At 38.1% G+C, this 23,578-nt stretch overlaps 1 protein-coding gene across 1 annotated transcript; it reads right to left on the reverse strand.

Annotated features, from left to right (window-relative positions):
* Nucleotides 1-1,128: 1,128 nt before the first annotated feature.
* bmal2 (basic helix-loop-helix ARNT like 2) lies at nucleotides 1,129-23,261 on the reverse strand. Its single transcript, XM_028451808.1, has 17 exons — nucleotides 22,972-23,261; nucleotides 15,124-15,253; nucleotides 14,980-15,033; nucleotides 14,846-14,887; nucleotides 14,596-14,765; nucleotides 13,592-13,671; nucleotides 13,201-13,293; nucleotides 11,378-11,495; nucleotides 11,156-11,305; nucleotides 10,824-11,067; nucleotides 9,429-9,535; nucleotides 9,071-9,221; nucleotides 8,919-8,989; nucleotides 8,701-8,812; nucleotides 7,772-7,862; nucleotides 2,203-2,299; nucleotides 1,129-2,095 (listed from the first exon to the last, which is right to left on the reverse strand). The coding sequence occupies exons 1-17, from the start codon at nucleotides 23,027-23,029 to the stop codon at nucleotides 1,938-1,940; spliced, it is 1,926 nt and encodes a 641-aa protein (XP_028307609.1). The 5' UTR covers nucleotides 23,030-23,261; the 3' UTR covers nucleotides 1,129-1,937.
* Between the last annotated feature and the right edge of the window lie 317 nt (nucleotides 23,262-23,578).

The following is a 23,578-nucleotide window of genomic DNA, read 5'->3' on the forward strand; positions in this document are numbered from 1 at the left end:
TTCAAAACAATAAAAGTCTCAGGGAAGAAAAGGACGCGTTTGAAGAATAAAAACATTTTCACCCCTACTTAGGTCTGAGAAATTCAGAGATTTCTTGTTTTATCGAAAAAAATTGCATTAGATTAAGTTTCCAACCCTGACAAACAAAAATGCTTTTAATTTCAATCTTGATCAAATATAGTAAAAAAATATAAATCCAATATCGTGCATCCCTAGTTTTAGCCTAAACAGGCTTAATGAGAAAAAAATGTGCGTCATGGGCTGTGTGTGTGTTTATCTATAAATATATATATCCATAAGATAGTAAATAAACAATTTGAAAAGCTTTTTTATATTCTTACTCTGGTTATCTATGTTTGACTTTATATATTTGGTAGATAAATAAAAACAAATATTTATAATACTTTTTTTATATCTAGAAAAATATGGACTTTTTCACAGAACTGCAGTAACCTACTGTAGCGCTTACAAAGCTATGGAAATGTGTGAACAGTTAACAAGTGAAACCAACAAACTCATCAAGTGGAACATTTCTGACCTTTGAAGGTTTCAATGCAAACTGTCCCTTTAAGACACATATGGACTAAAGGACTAAAGACATGGCGTTTGGGATCGAACAGACTCCACACACTTATAATCAAGTCAGTGTAGAGGAGGGGCTAATAGACTGTCTTTGTGAAAACTGTTCAGATACTGACAAGAGAAAAACCTCTAAGCACCACAACGTTAGAAGTGGCTCTCAAAGGGAGATGAGGTTGTGGAAGTGTGGTCTGCTGCAGTGAACTGGGAACTAGACGTAGGGGATACTGAGGGGTTGCAGAAACGCTGCAGGTTGTTGAGATGTCTTCCTTTCATTAGAACAGAACATTCAGTACCTAATAACACAAGCTTCTATTCAATGCAACTTTTGCATCAGCTCTCCTGACCTTCGTTAAAGCTGCACGAGACAATCATTTTTTAAATCGGATAAAGACATAGTGTAGGCCTCAAAGATCAATACATTTAAAATAATGTACTTACAAACAAATGTAGAGGGTTGAAATTGTTGCTCAAAAGTTTGTTTTTCATTTCCACTGTAAACACTTGGTTTAATAGACATTTGTCAGAAAAGTTTCTCACATTGCATTGGATGTGGAGTCCTGTAGACAGATGCATAGAAGTGTTTTTCCTCCATTCTTACTGTGATTACATCACCAAGGTTTGGTACTTTAAAGGTGCAGTCTGCAACTTTTATACAAGTGACTTTTTATCATAATTGCTAAATCTGTCACTATGTAAGGACAGCTTTACATGAAACTAGTAGTTTGAGTTAAAAAAAAAAAAACAGACTCATTGAGTCCTTTCGGGGGGAAACACAAGAAATCACGATAAGACACTTCTATGCATCCATCTACAGGACTCCATATCCCACAATGCGATGTGAAAACTTTTCAAACAAAGTCAAAAACCGAGTGTTTACAGTGGAGATCAAAACAAACTCAACCTTTTACGTTTGTTTGTGAGTAAATGATCAGTGAGGCCTACACTATGTCTTTATCGGATGAAAAATATTCGTCGCAAGCAGCTTTGAAATAAAGGTAAGGAAAGGAATGAGAGCTGTATCCTGGGTCATGGTGATGTTTACGTCACATCCCTGTGTGTCCGTCTGACTTTGGAAGAGGACAGCAAAAGGTGAGCGAAGCGATGAGGAGGTGAGTTTGATGGAAGGCAGGCAGGCAGAGCGCTGTAAGGCTCCAGAGGAACAGCTTTCCTCAGGAAAGGAGAATCAGACGAGCCTCCAAACATCCAAAGAGAAACTAATAAATTAAAGTCGTTCAGAACAAACAAAAAACTAAATGCTGCTTTTTGGAGTAAACATCGGTTAGTTCTCGCCATCAGGGAACAGTGTTGTTGTTTTGTTTCTTCAGCGTCCCACACGGAACGCTTTACGACACAACCTATAAGGACCAGTGTATCTCCTCGAAGTCCACAGCCTCTCCTAAGTTTGTGTCTGTTTCCAGGAGACTCATAATCACCGCCATGGCTGCTTCATCGTTGCTCAGGGAACTAAAGCCAGGTCCAACCACACTGTCCAAATCCATCTGGGAATTCTCACCTGCGGTTAAAAAAAAATAAAAAGTGTGAGTTATTGGTTAAAAGTAGAAATATATTGAATAAGAAGAATAAAAACAAATGGTAAATGTTTCTTAGTCGAAAGAGTACCAATAAGTGTCTCTCCTGAATATGAAGCTCCTTGAGGTTCGTCCTCAGAGCTGGACTTTCCAGGAATCTCCATGTCAGATGTTTCCCCATTTGGCACCTAAAGACCACAACAGAAGACACTTAGGGTGTACTCACACTGGCAACTGGGGCCGTTCCAAGCTCACAGCAGGAATCCCCCCCTCCCTGTCCCTTTTCTGGCACGATAGAACGAACGTGATCACCAGCTCAACTCGGTTCCCACAGAGAAATACATCATCACGTTAATTTATGACACACGTATGGCGTTACGTCACCATTAAGCGACTCTGGGTTTGTTGTTGACAGTACATTCTGTTAATTTCATATTTTCTGTTGCGTAGGGTAACTATACACCAAGATTTACCCAGATACGTGCTCTTTTCACGGACTGGGTTTCCCAGGGCCCCTGAACGCATCATTTTATTTTAAATGACCGTAACTCTGCTCATATTTGCTCTATCGGAGAAATTCCACCAGTTTATGAAAGATAATAAGTTGCTCTTTACAGCCAGTGTTGGTACATTGCGGTAATTTTACTCACACGCAACGAAAACATTAAAGATGCCGCTTTGTTTTGACAAAATCGACACAAGGAACAGAGAGAACCAAGTGAGTGAGAAAGAGAGATTAAAACAGACCAAATAACGGTGGATTTATTAAAAATGAAAGACTCTCTCTGACGATAAAAACCACCATGAATGGAGGTTCAAATGGATTTGAAAACAAAGGAGGAAACTGAGCCTATAAAGGTAAGATCAGTTTAATTTCTGGATCAATAAATGTCGTTCTGATTTTGTGGAGCTAGTCTTTGTGTACATTAATATAAGTGCAGAGTGGCCACGCCCCTCCCTGGACATTAAAACCATGAGCTGATCTAGTTTCCATCATCTGATCTAGACCCATCACTTCTACAGACAACAGACAGAATAAAGCTCAGAGTCAACATGGGATGCACTTATTTATTGAAATGTATATTAAATGATTATTTAATTATCTGTAATGTTATTTTTTAGGATATGTTTTTAATCGTTTCAATCTTTTAGAGACTTAAGGAACAGATTGTTATAATACATAATAAAGGTGATTTACTTGAGTCAGCACTAATTTCAGATTGTTTTTAAGTCTTTGTATAAAAATACTTTAACAGGACAACAATGATGTGCAGAGCTGCAGTAATGTTGGCTTCATACAATAATAATAATAATAATAACCACTGCACACGCCACCAGAGAAGCTTCCAGTGAATAATTTACAAATAAAAAAAAAAGTTCACTGATGGTGACATTGAGATCTCAATGTAAATTATTCACTGGAAGCTTAGATATTGTGTGACAAAGATATCAAAGTTTGTTGTTTTGAGAAGAGTCATATTTATGATTAAAAGTTATGATTGTATTATATTCTAAAGTTTAGAATTATCTGGCTCGTCTTCCTTTCTTTCTGTTCACAGCATAACCTTATATTTAGTTCTACAAAATGTGTTTACAGCTAATTTTACTGATTATTGTTACACATCATCCTGCACGTGCATTATATACAGTATAAATGTGTAGATTTAACCAACTGTTGAAGAAACCATTTTATTAAATACAAAGCAAACGACATGCAAACAGAAAAACAAAGGTAGAAATAGTGTATTTAAATTATGAAATTAGTGAGTGTTAAAGTGCTGAGGTGCAGCGGAGGGTCTTCTTCTGCAGAGACGTGATGATGAGGGGTCCGAGTAAAACCCAAAATTCCATGGTAATATTGAGGGTATAAACATGCATATAAACACATTACTGGTATATTAACCCATATAAACCAAAAAATATAGAAATGGGACATTTTACGGCTGCAAATGTGTAACATATTACTGGTATTTTGAGAACAGGACAGATGTAGATTTCTGATCAATTCATTATAGTTGTGCAGGACTAACAGGAACTCCACATACGGAAAATTGGTATTGCCACATGTGCACTAACATGACACGACCTAAGAAGAGAACTAAAATAAGATTAAAAATAAATAAATAGTTGCAACATTTTGCAGTCTTGTTCCAGGTTCTGCTGTCATAATATTCCCATCCTTGTACTTCCAATGTTTAAATGTTTTGTTTTTAAGGTTCATATTACATTTTGCAAAAGGTTGCACTTTATTTCTGGCTTATTGATTTTTGTTTGGAAAATTATTACCCTTTCTTTCAGACATTTCATTTATTTGGGCTTGTATTTGTGATGTTCTGTTTTTGGTTACATTTAGATGAATAAATTAATACACTACACCTTGCTCCCCAAGACACTGTGTTTGTTTTCATTCTACAGAGTTTGTGAGTATGTGTCCCAGAACACTGAAACACCATATATATATATATTTATATTATTTATACATTAGCAGCAGTACAATGTTCAATTTCCATTTTTTTCTGGGTTATATAATAGCCAACCACATGTGTCCTGTCCACAAAATGCCAGTAATATGTTACACATTTGCAGCAGTAAAATGTCCCATTTCCATATTTTCTGGTTTATATGGGTTAATATACCAGTAATATGTGTTTATATGTATATTTATACCCTTGGAAATACCAGGACCTGATGATGAGCTGCTACACTCCGTTACTGTCCCGCTGTCGGCTGATCAAAGAGAAGTCCTGACGGTCACGTTGTCCTCTTCCTCCATGAGTTCTCTGTGGTGTTGTTCATATATATCAGGTAACGCCATATCTGAACTTTTCATCGGTTAACGAGCACTTCTGACACCGCTATCATTGCGGAATGCGGATGTTTATGTGCCGTAAAGCGTCGCGCGGTACCAAAGTCATCACATTTTGCGCGCAGGTCGAGTCGAGTTGTGCGTGCGCATGCGCGGCCAACCGTGCCAGTCTGGCACGCTGTTTGGACCACCTCTTCCAGCCGGACCATCGGGCCATTAAACCCCCTGCGGTGCAGTTCACACCTACGCAGGCCAGACAATGGCCCCCCATGGTTTCACACATGCACAGAGCTGGTTAGGAACGGCCCTGGTTGCCAGTGTGAGTACACCCTTAAAAATCCTCCTAAAATCCAATCTGCTTTCATGCTGTGTTCACACCAAATGCGTTTCGGGCGTCAAAATTGTGCCTCACGCCCGTAGTTGGACGCTTGTGCTCATTGAATCAGGCGCTTGTCACCAGCGTCGAAGACGCTCTGGATGCGCAGCCAAGCAAGTTGGGAAGACAGCATAGTTGAGGGGAGGGGCTTCTCTGTTGCCGGTGGTGTCCATACAATGGATGATATTGTGGCGATCAGTTACGTTCATAATTCACCCAGTGACTGTGATGTGGTGGAGAACATTGTGTTGAGAAGGCGGTGTTTGCGGTCGAATGTATTTTGGTGTGACTCAGTGTGTGCACTGTGATGTTAGAGGGCTATAGAGAAGTGTGGAGAATGAAGAAAAGTTTGGAGTTCCTTGCTAAACACGCCGCCTCTGACCCCCATTCATCGGCTCTACATTATTGAGAGAGTGGCTTGGCTTTATTTACGCCTCAGTGTTGTTTCTGGATTCACCAGAGCTGCGCTTGGACGAGAGTCGCTTTCAGCGCTACTTCCGTCTCTCTCGTGCCCAGTTTGACAACCTGCTGACCTGCATCGGCACTCTCATCTCCTACCAGGACACCAACTATAGGCACTCTATGCCAGCAGAAGAGCACCTGTCCATCTGCCTCTGTGTTTTTTTTTTCGTTATTCTGAATACGTCATGGTTGGGGAAGCTCCTGATTGGTCGACGCGCCGCGATATGGCCCAAAAGTTTAACAATTCCAACTCTAGCGTCGGCTGCGTTGGAGGCACCGGACTTGAAATCTCAAAACCTGCAGCATCCACCGTGCGTAAAGCTTCAAAACGTGCCGCACAGGAGGCGCGGGACGTACAGCGGGACCTCTGACGCTCCTCGAAGTGCTCTGGACGTGTTTGGTGTGAACGTGCCATAACTCTGTCCAATCACTGGTTTATTTGGAGGCTAGTGTGTTACAGTGTTTGTATTATAATAAACAAGATAATCCGAAGTCATGTGGAACGTGAGGCATGAGCCTTGGTGGATCTCCGTCAGTAGCAGAAGGTTAATTTAATAAAGAAGTTATTTTAAAATCCCTATTTTCATTTTCATTGTTTTGATCCACTTTTGGAAGCGGTGTGATTTTTTTTCTACTTCAATGATTCTCAATTTGTGTTCATGCTCTGGTGATAACTAAGCCTTTAAGGTGGGTGAATCCACTAATCCACTGTGTTGTGGCACTCGGCTCATTCATCTCTTGTACCACTGTGTAAACGACCTCCTTCTGGCTTTAAAATTTTTAGTTGCAAAAATAAAAGGAAGTTATAATGTCTGACGCACAGTCAAAAGACTGTTGCTTCCATCACAGTGTGAGTTATTTGTTTATTTAAAAACAAATACGAGTGATGTAAGTTGCATCCAATCACCGTAAAGAATTAGGCGTGACATCACAACACAGTCAGCAAATATAAAACATTTTTTAACACATAAGCACACCTCTAAATTATGCATTTTAAACTAATATAAAACATGTGAATAATGATAAATTAGCTCATCTTAAGGAATATTAGGAGAGGGAAAAATTGCATCAAAATTATATCTGTCATAACTGTTTTCACTTGTCCAACCGTTAGGTGTGCTTTTTTATTTTTTATTTTTATTATTGTTGTTTTTGTTATCAGTATATATACACACATATATATATATATATATATATATATATATATATATATATATACACATATACACATATATACACACACACACAAAAAGACTCCATATTTCAAATTATACCCTTCACTGTTTCTATATATATATATAAAAAGAAAAACTACAATCAGGAGCAACACATTGGTACAATTGTAAGTGTTTAAAATTGCCATAAATGTTAACCTCCAGTGTTTCAATATGAATACATACAACAGTACTATGCATACAAATGTTTGTAATTTTGTACTGCTCCTAATGTAAATATTCTTTGCAAAATCAATAAAAACACAAAATGTTAAAAAAGAATTATGATAAACTTAAACTTATCATTCTAAAAAATCTTAATATTTAAACAAATATTACCATTATTAAAATAGTATCTCTATGTTCTTACAGTGTTTCTCAAATGGGGGTATGCGATGACACTCTCTCTACTTGAGAAAGAGTGGAAAATTAACAAAATAAAGCATTAAAATGATGGGGTTTTATAATGTTTATTTTCAGCTAAAATGATAATCATAATAATGATGATAGAAATGATATTGATGAGAACATGAAGGATCAGTCTTGGTCTCACACCGGGGGGAGATGACCAGTTCAGAACAGATAAAAAGTGTAGAAAGAAAGCAATTCAGAATCAGGAGGCATTAAATACTCTTTCATTCCACTTATTTACAATACGAGATTCTTTAAAATGTGCGCTATCACTCATTCATTCCATCATTATGCTCTATAGTTGTTTTTAAATAGTATTCTGAGTAATGATGATTAAAAAAGGTTTAGTGTCGTTTCCCATAGAGAAGCACTTTTTTCGGGGGATACTTACATTGTTGCTGAGCTGATTATGAGTCAGGGGAGCCTTGTCCAGTGGCTGACTGAAAGGGCTGGCATTACCACTGGAGGGAGATGAATTCATCCTAAAGAAACCAACACGCATTAATCCAAGAAGAAGTGCCTGAAGTGGCATCAGCAGTAACTAACGGAAACTGTCACAATAACAGCCGTAATCATGCAAAACCGAGCTGTACCTCGACAACTTCAATGAGTTTGAATCAGACTATTTAAAGCAGACATGGACAACTGGCAGCATGGGGGGGACGCACACATGTGGCCTTCGGTCTAATTCTGTGCAGTCCCCAACATAAACATACAAATGACAGAAAAATAGAAAATAAAATGGCAAAAATAGACAAATTTACGCTAAACACAACCACAAATATACACAAGAATAGAGGAAAAATGTACAGAATGACAAAAAAAATACATAAAATTACTCCAAAGAACACAAGACGACTACAAAAATACAAGAAAAAATGCACAAAACAACAATAAAAATACTAAAAAATATAAATAAAATAAATTGCAACAAAATGCAGAAAATTAAATTTGCAAAAACACACAAAATTGCAAAAAAAATACAAAATATAACAGAAATATACAAAAGAAGCAGAAACACACAAAATAACAACAGATACACAAAATGACAACAACACAAGAAATGACAACAAAAATACACTAAAAGGGTACAAGAATACACAAAAAAATGAGAAAATATGAAAAAGGAAAATACCTTTGTTCTTTCCTGTATTAATGATCAGATTGCTCTTTATTCTAAATGCTGACTTAAATGTTGATAATGTGGCCCTCAGATCAGAACATTTTGTGGCCCCCACCATGATAAAAGTTGTCCATCCCTGACTTAAACAGTGGAGTGATGTCACAATAAAAGACATTCCCTGGTGTTGAAAACCACACCTGTTGAAATCCAGCAGCTCATTGGCGATTTGGGTCCCGATGCTTCCAGCATATATCATTGTTCCTGGTGAGGTGGAGATGCCTGGGATTATTGGAAAGGACTTCTTACAGTCTAACAGAAGAAAGAAAATATATATGTTAGACAAAAAATAGAAACGGGTGTGTTTGTACCACTATGTCAGACAGATATGTATTGCTGTGTAAGAAATATAACTGACCCTGAGAAGCTTTGGAATTGCTGGTCTGGTCTGACTTGGTTCCGGAGCGCCCCGATCGACTGGGATCATGCCTAGTAACAGGAAAGGAAACACACACAGACTAGAGCTCAGAGCTGCTGTGATGCATGAGTGGGATAGAAGTGTGTACTCACGATATGACGGTGTTTGTCGACACTATATATTCTACTTCTTTGGTCCAGGGATTTATAAAACTAAACCACTGACTCTGCAGAGTGACAAAAGAGCCATATTTGGTTTTGAACTTGTAGCAGTTCGTTTGGATTTTCTCTTTACTTCGTAGGACTGTGGAAGAAACGCAGGCCGTTAGTGGGATTGAAAATTAACAAAATACATTTTCAGCAATTCTTCAAAATCATTGGTTACCAGATGTTTAACTTGTTAATTCACCCTAAACTGATCCATGCAATATTAGCATTTTACACATGTTACATTTACACAGTTAAAGATTAAATTAAATCATTATTTTGGATTCAGGAAGCAGCGGTTTACCCTTTCGATGTCTATCAGCTAAATGTGGTAAGTCGTCTTGATGGAAGTATTCATAGCACGAAGTCCCAAGCAGTTCTTGAGGAAGGTAACCGAGAATGGTTGTTGCTCTGTTGAAAACATACAAGAGATGACATCACATTCACATCCATTTATACTAGTAGTGGTCAGACATTTGTTTTAGCTTTAAGGCAAGGATGTCAAACCGATTTTACTGCAGGGGCCAAATACGGACCAGTTTGAGGTCGCAAGGGCCCCAGATTTAAGGCAGTGAAAAAAGCAGTTTCAACATTAATGTGCTCTAGTTTGAACGTCAACGTATACATGATATGTAAAGCATGTAAGTAACCTACAAAGTTCTTTGATTTTGTGACCAATTTATATTTAATGTGGGGATTTTAAGAAAAATTACAGGATTTTGTAAAAAAAAAAAAAAAAATCTTACAGTTTTTGTGACAATTTGCGTTCAAAACGTATTCCCATCATGTGATATGAGCATGGGAAAACTAGGAACCCTGCAAATATTGTGCCGTTTTATTCAATTTGTGTATTGAGAAGGGCTGAGATATCTACAAACAACTTGCATTTTCAATTACCCATGTACAATTACAATTACAGTGATCAGCATTTTTTCCAATTACAATAATTTTTATCTTGACAAATTAAATTACAATTATGTTCTCAAATACTTAAGTTCACTTACAATTAATCCCAGTTACTGAGCCTGAAATAAATCACCTAAGTTAACCTTCCTCTTGTTTTAACATCTCTTATGATAGCGGGTCCTAAATCAGCTTTAAAATACACTAAAAACAAATACTATCATCTAATATCTTTCCTATCTATTAGTTACCTTATTAGGCTTCCTAATCAATGAAATATAGGTTTTATTATGTTCAGTGTGAGCATCCTCAGCCTTTTTTGTCAGTATACCCTTAGATTTCAATTTTTTTTTAAATGGTAAAATGTGGGAAAACTTGATATGAAAGATATTTAAGTAATTGTTAACTAAATATGTGTAAAACTGTACATAGAACTGTTAACATGGTTCCCCAGTTTTGCGTTAAATTAAAATTGAGAATTTTTATAGAATTTTCCTGGCAATTACAATTATCTAAACTCAATTACAATTTAATTACGTCAGCAACAGATTTTTAAAATTACAATCATAATTGCACCATAATTAATCTACAACTGAATTAGTTGGAAATTTACAGTCATTCATTGATTCACTGTCATTTTTACTTTCTACTGTGGGCCGGATTTGGCCCCCGGGCCTCGTGTTTTACACATGTGCTTTAAGCTCATGGGTTTTTTTTGCATACAAGGACCCCACAACCCTAATTAGCAAAAATAAGAAAACATGGTTTCTAATCATAATGATCAACTCAGTTCTACCTTTGATCAACAAAGGTGAATTTTCCATCCATAGCATAACGTGTGATGAACTCAGTGGGTTTGACTCGGACTTCTCCGTTAATGTGGGGGGACGAGTGGGGGTGGATGCGACCCATTGCCACCAAGCAGCTGAAATGGGAGCTGTCCTGCTTGTCCGACTCTCCCTCCCCCTCTGCGCCCATCTGACTGGAAGGCCAGCTGCGCATGTAGCCAGTGCAGTGGACGGTGCAGAACTTCTGCGACTCTGAGGCAGACGTGGAAGGTAAATAAACGTCAAAGTGTGAAAAACACAAAGGAACCTGCCTGATTGAGAGCTGAACATCATGTCCCACCTTTCTTTTTGGAGGTGTTTGCTGGTGAATCTTTCTCCTCCAGTTTGACAGAAATCTTGTTATACTTCATGCGGCAGAAAAAAGAACGACGTGCGCCTGAACACAAACGAGCTGCTCCGACGGGGAGGTCAGCCTGTACCTGCAGACCAGCTGAGGAAGAATAAAGGAGTGTTAAAAACACTTTCACCAAATGCACACACCCACGTACACAACACGCTTTACTTTTAGCATCTATTAGCCGTTCACGAGGGTATAATTCTGAAGCCGACAGCTGCTCCTTCACTTTTCCCATGTCTTTAGGGTGGATGTAATCAAACAGGCTCTGTCCAATAAGCTCCGCCTGTAAAAACAAAAACCATCATCAAAGCCCTCTGCTTAAAGCTGCAGTATGTAAGGTTCTTTGTCTTGGCGTCATTTGGTCAAAAAAATCAATCAATCAACATCCTTTATTTAACAAGGTAAAAACTCATTGAGATTTAAAAACCCCATTTAGAAGAATGACCTGGCCAAGACAACTGCATCAGAAAAAACCTAACGGTTACAGCAAACACACACACAAAACACAGATAAAATGTGCTCACACAATATTAAAGAGCAAGAGTGAGGTATACATGTTTAGATAGTGCAGTTACAGTTATTTCTCTTTCTTGTATAATTGTCTTGAATTCACCCAGTGTTACAAAATGTTAAAAATCCTTCTTAACCTTTGAGCATATTGTAATTCAAAGTGTTCTGAGAGGACGCTGGACCTCTGCGTATTCTCCTGGCCATGTATTCAAGTTTTAGAAATAATTATTCAGCCAATCAGAGATCTTTTTGCTAAAAAAGGTGCTCCATGAGCTGTTTAGGGCGATGCTATTGGCTGCTCGACAAAAGTCTATGCGCGTTCACGACCTAGTGGTAGTGAAGGTGCGATGGCAGACGTTTCGGCAGGAAGTCTCGGTAGTCACGGTAACGAAAGGCAAAAAAGTTAGAGCGACGCAGAGAAGTGACAGTCAAAAGGCCCAAACACTCGGGTGGAATGTACGTGAAAGGTACTTCGCGAATGTCCGTAGTTTGCGCCACATACTTGTGTCAGAGGGAGAGTGATAACAGATGGAATAAACCGCATGTAAACCTTAAACAAGCATATCCAAGGTGGAGAGAACATGTGCAATTAATTTACAGTCTGGACGCAGAGTGGTGTGGGTCTCCTTTCAGCCTCTGGAGCAGTTGCATGAGCTAACCACTTGAGGGCGCCGTTACTGGAGTACAGACTTCTCTAAAAACAGAAACCAGAAGAAGAGGCTCTGATCTATGGGTCAAAGCAAAAGGTTAAGAGTGCTCAGAAAAGTCTGCCTTCTTCTCATACTGTTCTTTCACAACATTTCAACAGTGTAGCAGCAACAAGTTGTACTTTGTTTTGCAGTGTCGCCGTTTTTCCTGACCACCCACAATGCCGTGCGCGCTATGTCATCGCCGATACTTCCTGTTTGATCCGATTCAAGAGCAGTTGTGTTCATGCTCCTATTCGCTTTAGGCTTCAAATGTAAACTCTAGTCCAACAGAAACAATTGCTCTAGAATTTGACCGTTTGATCCGCTTTAGATTTTGTTTTTGTGTTCACACCAACCAAACGAGGCGGACTATCCAAGCAAAGGAATGCTAGAGCGTTTTAAACGAGTGATACAAGTTATCACATTGTCTCTAAAACATTAGAAAACACTTCAATAATGCAAGAAAGAAACGCTGGATTTTTTGACTCTTTTGGGAAAAAAGTCGCTAAGGAGTTAGAAAGTCGCCAGATTCACAACTAAGTCACGACACATATCTCTACAGTCGTGCACGTTCACGAGGATACCGATGGATTTGAAACAGGGAGGGGAGGGAGCGTGGTTGATCCCATTCCAATGTCACAGATTCTACATACTACAGCTAGTGAGTGGGTAACCTGTAGCACAAAGGTGTGTGTAATGCAGGATTGGGCAGTTGAGTTGAGATATGTCAACTTGTTTGTTGTCAACCAAACAGTCACTGCACAGATGAAACATATCCACCAGCTTTACCTGACTATAATTTAATATCTTCGTGACGGACTCGGAGACAAAGACTATTTTTCCACGATCACATCCCACCACGAAGAGGAAACCATCGGCTGCCTGCAGAGAGAAATGCAGAAGCCACAATTAAGACGAAGTTAACCTGATGATGAATCGAACCGTAGCCCAACAGCTGGTTAGATTCAGGTCAGAAAATCAATGTGTCATAGCTTCACAATGGCTGTAGTATCTATATATAGGATCTCAACCATTATTGACACTTAGATAGATAGATCATGTCATATGGAGATCACTCCACAGAACTGCAGCAATCAAACTCCAGTCTTTTAATGCATTCATTACAACATAAGACATTAGTTAAATGAATGACAGTGAGCTTATTCAGCTGCAGGTTTACCTTGAGGACAAGGTGCTTCATCTCCTCATCAGGAAGGAACGAGGGTTTATAGCTGGCTTCAGAGAATGAGCTTGATGAACCTAACATGCAAAAAAAAGGTGAAGTTTTGATTTTAACAACAATGGTTGAATTTTAGAACACTTTTTAAAAATACGTTTAAAATGTACATTCCAGTCACGGTGGCTCAAAGGGCAATATTTGAGAACTTCCGGTTTGAGCAACGGATGACGTTAGAAAAGCACCAACATTGACGGCTAGGGATGTCAGGATATATCCTAAAGAGGCGAAAAATCAATGCAAATAAGAGGGGAATAAAATCGACAAAGCACAATATGTGCTTTGATACTTAAACAATAGGGGGTGCTGTGACTGTCTTAGGGTAGCTTGTTTAGACGTCACGGTCTCCTCGGAGAAGAGCTTTAATCAGAAGACCCATCTCCAGTCCTTTTTTGTTTCTTTCAGTTATTTTGATTTTATTTGCTACTTTTAAGAACTTTTTGTAAATAAATACTTTGACAATCGTTATTTCTGTTTGGCATCTTTTATGTTGCGACCCCTCAAGCCTTTTGATATAACAACCTAGAGAGGGCCGTAATGTAATTGGGGGCTTGTCCGGAATCTAAACCCGGGACCCCTCGCACCCCAATGCGAGAATCCTACTCCTAGACACACACACAGACACAGACACACGAAGAAAAAATATGTAAATTCCAAGCCAGGACCATGAGAAAACTTTTCTTACATTTTAATTTTAATGTGCAGTTTATTTTGGTTTGTAAGAAGGTCTGTATTTTGACTTTTCTGTTTTTTTCTCTATGTATTGAAATTGAAAGGAGTTAAGTGCATCATTACTTCCCAATCTTTGATTTTAGTTTGTTGTTTTTTGTAAATTGGAATTCCAATGGAATTGTGCACCCAATATCGTGATTTGAATGGAATCGGTGGTGGAGTGTATCCTTACAGCCCTAGTGACGGCTGTGCAGGTGATGTCACAAAGCGCGTACCTTTGAGGGACTTGAGGTGCTGCACTGCCATTCTGAGCACGGTGAGTTTGTCTAGTTTGCGAGACATGGGGTTACAGGTGGGGATCATGGCAGAGAGTTTGTCGATGAGGATATTCATCTTGTCCCGTCTCCTCTTCTCAATTTTGCTGTGTGGCTCCCTGTGTGGTTCCCTGTGTGTACAGTACACAGCAAACATCAGTTCTGGGCTTCATCACAGTTCTATCGTTTGCGAGTCTGATATAATACGGACCTGAAGCATTTCATTTTTGGATGTTGGTCGTCTTCGTCTGACCTGCGGAAAAGAAATACGACGAGAAATATTTACATCAAGCATTAGAGTTGTTGAAAGGATGTGTGTGTGTTTCTATCAGATCAAAAACGTACTCGTCTTGTAGATCATCCATGTCTGCATCATGGATGGAAATAGACCTTGAATCTCTAGACAAAGAAATCAAAGTTGTAACCGTGTACAGCCACAAGTTGGTGACTTGCATAAAATCAATTTAAATGAATTGATGTCACACTTACTGGTTGTCCATGCTGCCCTTACGCTTACGGGGCATCTCCAGGCCCATGGACATGGCAGCAGCAGAGGATGGAGTCATCATGATGGGAAAGGACACAGAGCTGCTTTGTTTTTCCTCAACCAGCACATCCTCTGCAACAATGAGCAACAACAACCATCAGCAGCCCGTCATGCACAAACACGAGGGTTCAACACACCAGTAAGCAGTTTCACGCCATGCAAGGGAGTCAAACTGTTCAAATGCAATATTTAGGACTTAGATTGTGCAGGAATTGTGTTTCATGTCATCACATTGTCACAGTGTTCTGAAAGATTGAGGCTGTTCTGTTCAGCATATCAGGACAGCAATACAAGATCAGTTTCTACAGTAGATTTTATGCATGTTGCCAAAACTCAATGCTTCAGTTAGATTGGTTAAGAGCAGTGGCTCAAGTACCCCCTTTCTCTTATTTTTGAATCCATCCACCTCCTTTGTCCAACTGTAACATTTTGCTTTGAAAACAATTTATTTAGAAACAACTACAGAGCAAAATGATGGAATGAACCAGCGATAACACTTTTTAAAGAATCTCATTTTGTAAATAAGTGGAAAGAAACTTTATTTAGTGCAGTGGTTCCCAACCTTTTTTGATCGTGACCTCATTTTGATATAAAGAATTTCTGCCGAACCCAAACACATTTTTTTTTTCCAAGAATTCATTTTTGATTATGTTTTAGTAGGGGTGCACCGATTGCAATTTTCTGGCCGATCACCAATTTTTTTAAAAGCCTGACCGGCCGATACCGATTTTTTTCATAACTGACATCATACACCTTGAATGTTCCAATCTTATTCTAAAACATTGAACAATACCTGTGAAACAATACAAATATGTTATTTTAACTGCACATGAGGTAGTTATCTCAAAATACTAAATTACATTACTTCCTTTCTTTCATTTTTCACATTTTAAAAACTAAATAAACATGTCCAACAGGTTCCACTGCAGACCTGTTTTCAGCTCTTTGACTAAAATAAAGTGCACAGCAGTATTTTCGTTTTACAAATAAAGAAAATCACAGGGTTTGGCATAGGTGATAAAATAATAATCGACAGGACAAACTAACAAAACATCTTAAACCACCAATAAAGTGTCCTGAGTTTTAGGTTTCCCTGTAGTGCAAAAAATAAAAAAAAATGTCCAAATGCAGCAGCTTTGTGGATATTTAATGTAAAAATATTATTCTAAAAATAACTTGCAACAGCTGACAGGACAAAGGCTAAAAGTCAAACATTCTGCAAAAATAATAAAGTGCATCATGTGTAACATGGTAATGACAGAATGAACACGACACACTTATTACAGTCATTTATACATTAGTAGATATTATTTGTATCCAAAGCCATGAACTCCATCATTTTCCTCGTAGTATCTTTGCTCTTTTCACTGATAAGTGCTCTCAGCAGACCACTGGCTCTGTTTACCGCTAGCTGTAGCTTTAGCATTAGCTTGATTTCTAGCTTCAAATGCTGCACACTGAGCGGTATGGTGGTTTATTAAAAAGTGAATGAGGTAACGTTTTGTTTGTAGCTCCACCAGGACTCATTTCCACATTACAGAAATTACAACTGCGATCCTTTGCCCTCTTTTTTGTGTAAAACTGCCAATCTGCTAAGCTAACCGTGTTGTTGTAATCTTGTGTAGCACGTACACATGACCTAGTGGGTGGGGCCTGTCAGTCTTAGGACCTTTGTGGAGGTAGAAAAGATCAGCGGAAAACATCGGTTTCATATGCAAAGATCGACCGATCGCCGATCCCCCAAAATCAGGAAAATCGGCACCGGCCGATCGATTGGTGCATCCTTAGTTTTGAGCTAAATTTTTTTTTTTAATTTTTTACTGCATTTTAGTTGAACTAGATTTATATTTCCCAAAGGGAAAGTATAGAAATACAGTTGTTTTAGATTGTGTGCTGTTTAAATTCCCCCCCAAAAAATAAAAAATTCAAATTCAAAAATCTTTTAATTTTTTTTTTTATTTCTATAGGTTGTATCATTTCCGGTCACATCACACCTGGGGTGGGACCAAGACTGACACTTTATTTTGTTAATTTTCCACTCTCTAAGTACCCCCTGTAGTGCCATCGCATACCCCCAGTGCTACACGTACCCCCATTTGAGAAAAACTGGTATAGAGCACCGTAGATTTTAAATTAAAGCATAAACCTGCAATGTTTTAGATTTTTGACTAGTGATGTAACGATTAATCGTAAGGCAGTTAAAAATCGATTCATAGGTATAACGATTCACATCGATGCTGTGAAAATTGAATCGCAGTACTTTTTTTAACCAGCAGAGGGCGCTACCCAGAAGTGTTGGCTGCGAGCGAAATCTGCTAATACTTTCTTTCTGGCCGCCTTATACTCTTAAACATATTCATAAATGATTCCTTACCCCTTTAGCACCGAAGGAATATCTGTAATATTACATGAATATCTGTAAAAGTCACGTTTTTCTATTAGCTCTGTCTGCTAGCATAGCATCTCTTCTTCACTGCAAAATAGCTGCATGCCAACCGACCACTGGATTACCAGCGCCCTCTGCTGGTTCAAACAAATATCTGACCTAAATACAGTAAAATGACTTTTTTTTTTTTTAAGTCCAATTGTTAAGGCACAAATTACATTTTCAGTTGCACTTTTAAAAAGAAAAATAACTATTATGCAGTTTTGTATTGTTTACTATAGAACCAGAATTTAAATAAGCTTCTTCTTCATTTGTATTATTCCTTTATTTATTTCATTCAAGATTTATTTTTAGTTAAATTGCATTGTTTTGAATAGTTTATCAAGGGATTCTTTTGACAATGAAAAATAGTATAGTATTTTCCCAAAAAAAAAAAAAAATAAAGGAATATTTTTCAGTCATTTATATACATTCCCATTTTGTAAAATAAATCGTGAGAGAATCGTATCGTGAACCCAGTATCGTGAATCGAATCGTATCGGGAGTTGAGTGAATCGTTACATCCCTATTTTTGACCCATGACAAAGACGGATTTGGTAGATATTTGTCAAATGGAGATCAATGAGCACTTGGTGCATCAAATTGAAATGTGGGCTTCCTCTAAGTAGGAGATTATAGAGGGTTATTATTATTAATCTGAACAATATGAAATCATATGCTCTCATTTTAACTGCAATACAATCAAGTGAGATCAGAACCCTAAATCACAAATACAGTCCCTACATATTTCCAGCCTGTATGGTTGTTCAAAAGCAGCTTAGAAGAAAACCGTAGTTCACAAAAGTTGTGAATAAAGTGCTCTGATTTATGAATGGTTCGAACAGAAAAGAAAATAGCAATTTCTTTTATATTTAAAAGAAAAGCTGTAAACATTAACAATATGAAAGAATATATACCCTCACATGCTTGTATTGGGACAAATATGCAATTACATGCAGTTTTTTCACAGAAAAGGAGTGGACAAATATAAGGACAGACATGTCAAGTCTAATGGAAAATATGATGTTAATATGATGCAAGCAAGGGTAAACTCTCAAATGGAATAGGGGAAATACACAATGTACTGGTAATTCAGTTTAAGCTACTTGCATTTACAATTTATTCACGTACATGTGTAGGTACAGTATGTAAAATAAATGTGTGTATATAGATAACTAGATATGTATATACATTATTTATACATTTACATATATTCTTATTTTCTATCTTGATGTGTAACTCCATATATATTTTCAGTAAATGTCTTTTGCACCTTATATGGGTCAGTACCCAAATTGACAAAGATTCCAATTCTAAATTTCAAACTAAAATGAACATATTCTATTGCACCAGATATCCTTGTTCTCCCATTTCTTTTCTGCCACATTGTCGAGGCAGAATGGCAAGAATTCAAGTGTTACTGGTCCAGAATTCATTTTTGCTCATCTGACAAGAAAACTGCTGTTTTCATATCCAGAACTTCACAAGATTTATGAAAGGTTTTAATTGTTTGTGATGCACGTAAAAGCCTTCAGGGTAAAAACTGTTTGTGTGTGTCTTTCACTTGTCCCACTCGTAGCCAATCAGGAAATGTGACCGACAATGACCTTCTAATGGTTTACTATCCTAACCTAAGGCTAACATTGAGCAATTCTTTCTATGGGGAATCCCTTTGTAGCATCTGTAGCTTACAGCCAGCGGCCAACCCTTGACCTACACTCTACTGATACAGGAATAACATAGAGCAAGTGTGGTTATTTAGAATGTACCATTTTAGGCACTGTTCACTGTTTTTTTATTGTCAGCTTTTAGGGTGATGATTTTAAGTAGGCAAATTCGTTTGTTTTATTGGTAAAGAACTTTAAAATCTAGCTATGAAAGCAAGAAAGTTCTGCATGCGTGTGTGTGTTAGTAGGTGTGTTTGTGGAGCAAATATCTCCCCAGCGCGGTGTCTGTTCGACATGAAACTTTGGCAATGGCTTCCAAATTACACAAGTGTGTGCATCCGTTATTTTGGAGTAATTTGGTGTTGCTAAACGTTCATTTTAATTTTAAGATTATGGCTCCCTATCGGTATTGAGTGTGCGACTTCCGGTTCCAGGTCACCAGTACATGACATAACTGTGTCGCAGTTTGTTTGGGTTTAAAAAAGAAGGTCAATATTAAAAAAGTTTTTGTACTGCTAAAAAGTTAATATTTCATGGTTATTTAAAAAGTAAAATTGGTCCACAACACGGCTCCACTATGATTATTGTTTGTTCTGCGCAAGGGTGAGTGTTTCTTCTTATATTATTCTATGTGCTAAGATGCTAGCAGCTACAATGTAAACACACACAAACATGGCTGACGCGCGTGCGTGCACTACACCGCGATGTACATGCTGAACTCACACAGAGCCGTTTAGAGATTGCGACTTATTTGGTGTTGCAACACGTTTATTTTTCGTGGTACTTTTGGGTCAGTTTTTTTTCTCTCAACAACCTGTGACGATTTACAGTATGTGCATGCACGCAGCTTATGTGCGTGCGTGTGTGAGAGAGAACCCACGGAGGCGATGGAGCGAGTCTCTCACACACACATACACATCTCAAAACACACCCTCACCACACATAAGGTATTTATAATAAAATATACTAAATGAGTAAAATAAAACAAAAAAACTAAACAATATTTATACAAAAAGTACACAAAACAACAACAGAAATGCACAAAAATATACCAAAAGGCTACAAAAACACACAAAATGTATCCAAAAAAACATACATTACAGAAAAATACAAACAAAAACAAAAATTTGAAAATGACTCAAAATACACAAAACTAAATATTTATACAAAAAATACACAAAATGACAACAGAATTGCACAAAACTGCACCAAAAAAGATACAAAAATACACAAAATGACTCCAGAATCACACTACAAAAGCAACAAAAAGAATATTTATACAAAAAAATGCACAAAAAGACAACTGAAAGATACAAAAATACACATAATGACTCCAAAAAATATACATTACAACAAAAAATATAAAAACGAGTTAAAAAAACAAACATGCTATTTTACTTTGCACCCGCAAATTTACCCCTTTAAAACACTACAGAGTACAGAGTATGTACACCTCTTTGTACATCCAACCTTCAAACATATTCTCATTTGGCCATAATTGACAACTCTACTTAAGCTCCTCCCACTATATGAATACATACTTCTGACGGGCACTGTACTAGTCGTCTAAATGATCTGAATGAAAAAAATTGTGATAAAATCATGATTGTGATTTTACAAAAAAAAAATCGTGATATGATTATTTTTCCATATCACCCACCCCTACAAGGAAGCTTTTAATAATGGAAATCTGTAAAAACATATCCACATGTAAGTATGATGCGCATTCACACGCAACAAAGCTTTACTACTGATTATTTCAACTGCGTTACAGTAAAACATAGAAGGAATATAAATGGCTGATTTCAAAGGTTGGACTCTATTGGCGATTAATCACAGGTGTAGTGATTATGAACACCTGTTTTATAATATAGGGAAGCAACCGAGCAGTGTGCTACCTGCAGAAAAACAGGTTGAAAAGCTAAGCTAAGCGGACTGAGCTAACGAGCATGATCTAAGAAATTAAAGTCAGAAAACCTGAAAAACGAGTGTGTGTCCAGAGCCCGTATCTCAGCTACAGTCTTTATATTAAGGTTGCAAATAAGCAAACAACTTCCGGTAAATTTCCAAGGGAACTTAAGCTCGGGAATTAGGGGAAAATTCCAAAATGTGAACTCTTATTGGGATATATTTAATGGAATTAACCAGAAATTTTAAGGAACTGTCCAAACATAAATGTTAGCCTCCATCCACGACAAACAAGTTGCTGAACATTGAGCATAAAAAAATTGAAAAAAAATGTTTCTTTCCACTCAAAGTTCTTTATTATTACTGTTTTTAAACATGTTATTGCACATTTTATGTAGTTTGGGGTAGGGGTGAGTATTGGCAAGGATATTGCAATACAATACGTATCACAATACTTGGGTCACGATACAATATTAACATGATATATCACAATATTCTACCCAGTTATTATCAAGATTAAACATAGAGATGAAAAATCAAGTTGCTGTATATGTTCATCAGAAATATTTTCACAATTTTTACCTTTTTCATCAAATTTCAAAACTTTTTTTTAGCCATATTGTTGATATTTTGTTGCGATGGGATCCCCTGAAAATGTTTAATTGTTCGAAGGGGGAGCAACAGAAAACATTTGGAAACCACTAAGCTAGAACACACTGGATGGATTAGATCTCTCGGCTGGACTGGGAATGGCCCCAGAAGAGCTAGTGGAAGTGGTTGGGGAGAGGACCGTCTGGGCCTCTCTGCTGAGGATCTTGCCACCATGACCCTTCTTAGTTATGCCATTTCTGAACAACATCCAGCCACTTTCTTGGGTTCAGGTTGTGGTTAACTTTCTATTATGTTGTTACCCACATGGCACATTTGACATGGGACTTCTAATTGAGTAGAATATATAAGTACTCTTTACATCTCTGATGTTTGTTAATAAATGTTTTTGGTAAGACTTTGTGTTAAAAAATATTGAAATTTATATCATATGTCACCATTTTGAGAAAAAAATATGAGATATTACTTTTGGTCTTTATCGCCCAGCCCTACTATGGATGCCTTATTAAAATAGATAATAAATATTACACTATATAGGCATGTAAATAAAACTAGTTGACACTTGTCTTGGGTTTACCAACTCACTGCAAGTCTTGCATATGGTTAGATATTGTAAAATGTTATTTTTAATGTGATGCTTTTAATTATTAACATAGACATAAACTGGATCCTTCTTTACATGATAAGTCCTGGGCAAGATGGCGGCCGAAGTGGAGCCGTTCTCCCGGGGGGTCATGTCCACTCTCCTGTTTACTTCTATGGATCTGTCCTTGACTGTGAATCCCCCCTTCTGAGGCTTCTTCCCGGTTAGAGACGATGACGACCGCCTTTTAACCCTTCCATTACCCCCGGTTTACTGGAGTTAGTTTTAAAACGTAGTTATCGACTAAAAAAAATAAAAAAATAAATCAGTGTTACTGTTGTTGACAGCCGTTCGTAGGCGGTCGTTACAAACAAAGTGGTGTGTTACATAAATGGCGCATAGTACAGAGGGCGAGCTTGCTCCACTGATCTACTGACCTAGTTTCAGAAAGGCGCTGAGTTACCGACAACAGACCCCCCCGAATCCTAGCAGCACATCTGCCAGACCGCTAAACCAAGCTCACACCGAGGGAGCACCGAGTGTCAACGCAGAGAAAGCCCAGCAGCAGCGGTGGAATTGAAGGCTACATGCCCGATACCTGCTGGTTCACCTCCCGCTCTGTCACCGCCGCCTGTCGCTGCGTTCCGGGCCGACATGGCTGGAGCCGGTACGCAGGGACCCGGGAGTCCGATACATGGATGAGTCGGTGGCCTTCAGCCAGATACGGCCGTGATTTCCGGACTGTTTGAGCGTTGCGCTGAGCCCCCCCAGATGAGGAAATATGATCGCACGACAGTCACACAGATCCCAGGAAGAAGAAGAAAAATAAAGTGGGCGAGTGCACTTTCCCGTCCGTGACGCTGTGGACATACGGCGCTGCAGCTCAGTGTGGACGAGCACAGGAAGGCAGGACTCAGGCGCCCCCAACCGGCGGTGTATTCATAGTAACAAAATAAAAGATGAATACATTTATAAATAAAATGTTTCCCTACGTTCTCGCAATGTTTTTAAAAACGAAAATCAGTGTACAAACACATTTATATGTATATATTTCAAACCATTTTACACTCAACTAATTTTTCACATTAAGTCATGTGTCAAACTCATGGCCCGGTGTCCAAATCCGGCCCTTTGGATCATCCAATTTGGCCCGCAGCAGAAAGTGAAAATTACAGAAAAACATGAATCATTGTGTAAATGAAACT

The sequence above is a fragment of the Gouania willdenowi genome, chromosome 6 (assembly GCF_900634775.1).
Source record: "Gouania willdenowi chromosome 6, fGouWil2.1, whole genome shotgun sequence".
In the NCBI taxonomy this organism is placed as follows: Eukaryota; Metazoa; Chordata; class Actinopteri; order Blenniiformes; family Gobiesocidae; genus Gouania; species Gouania willdenowi.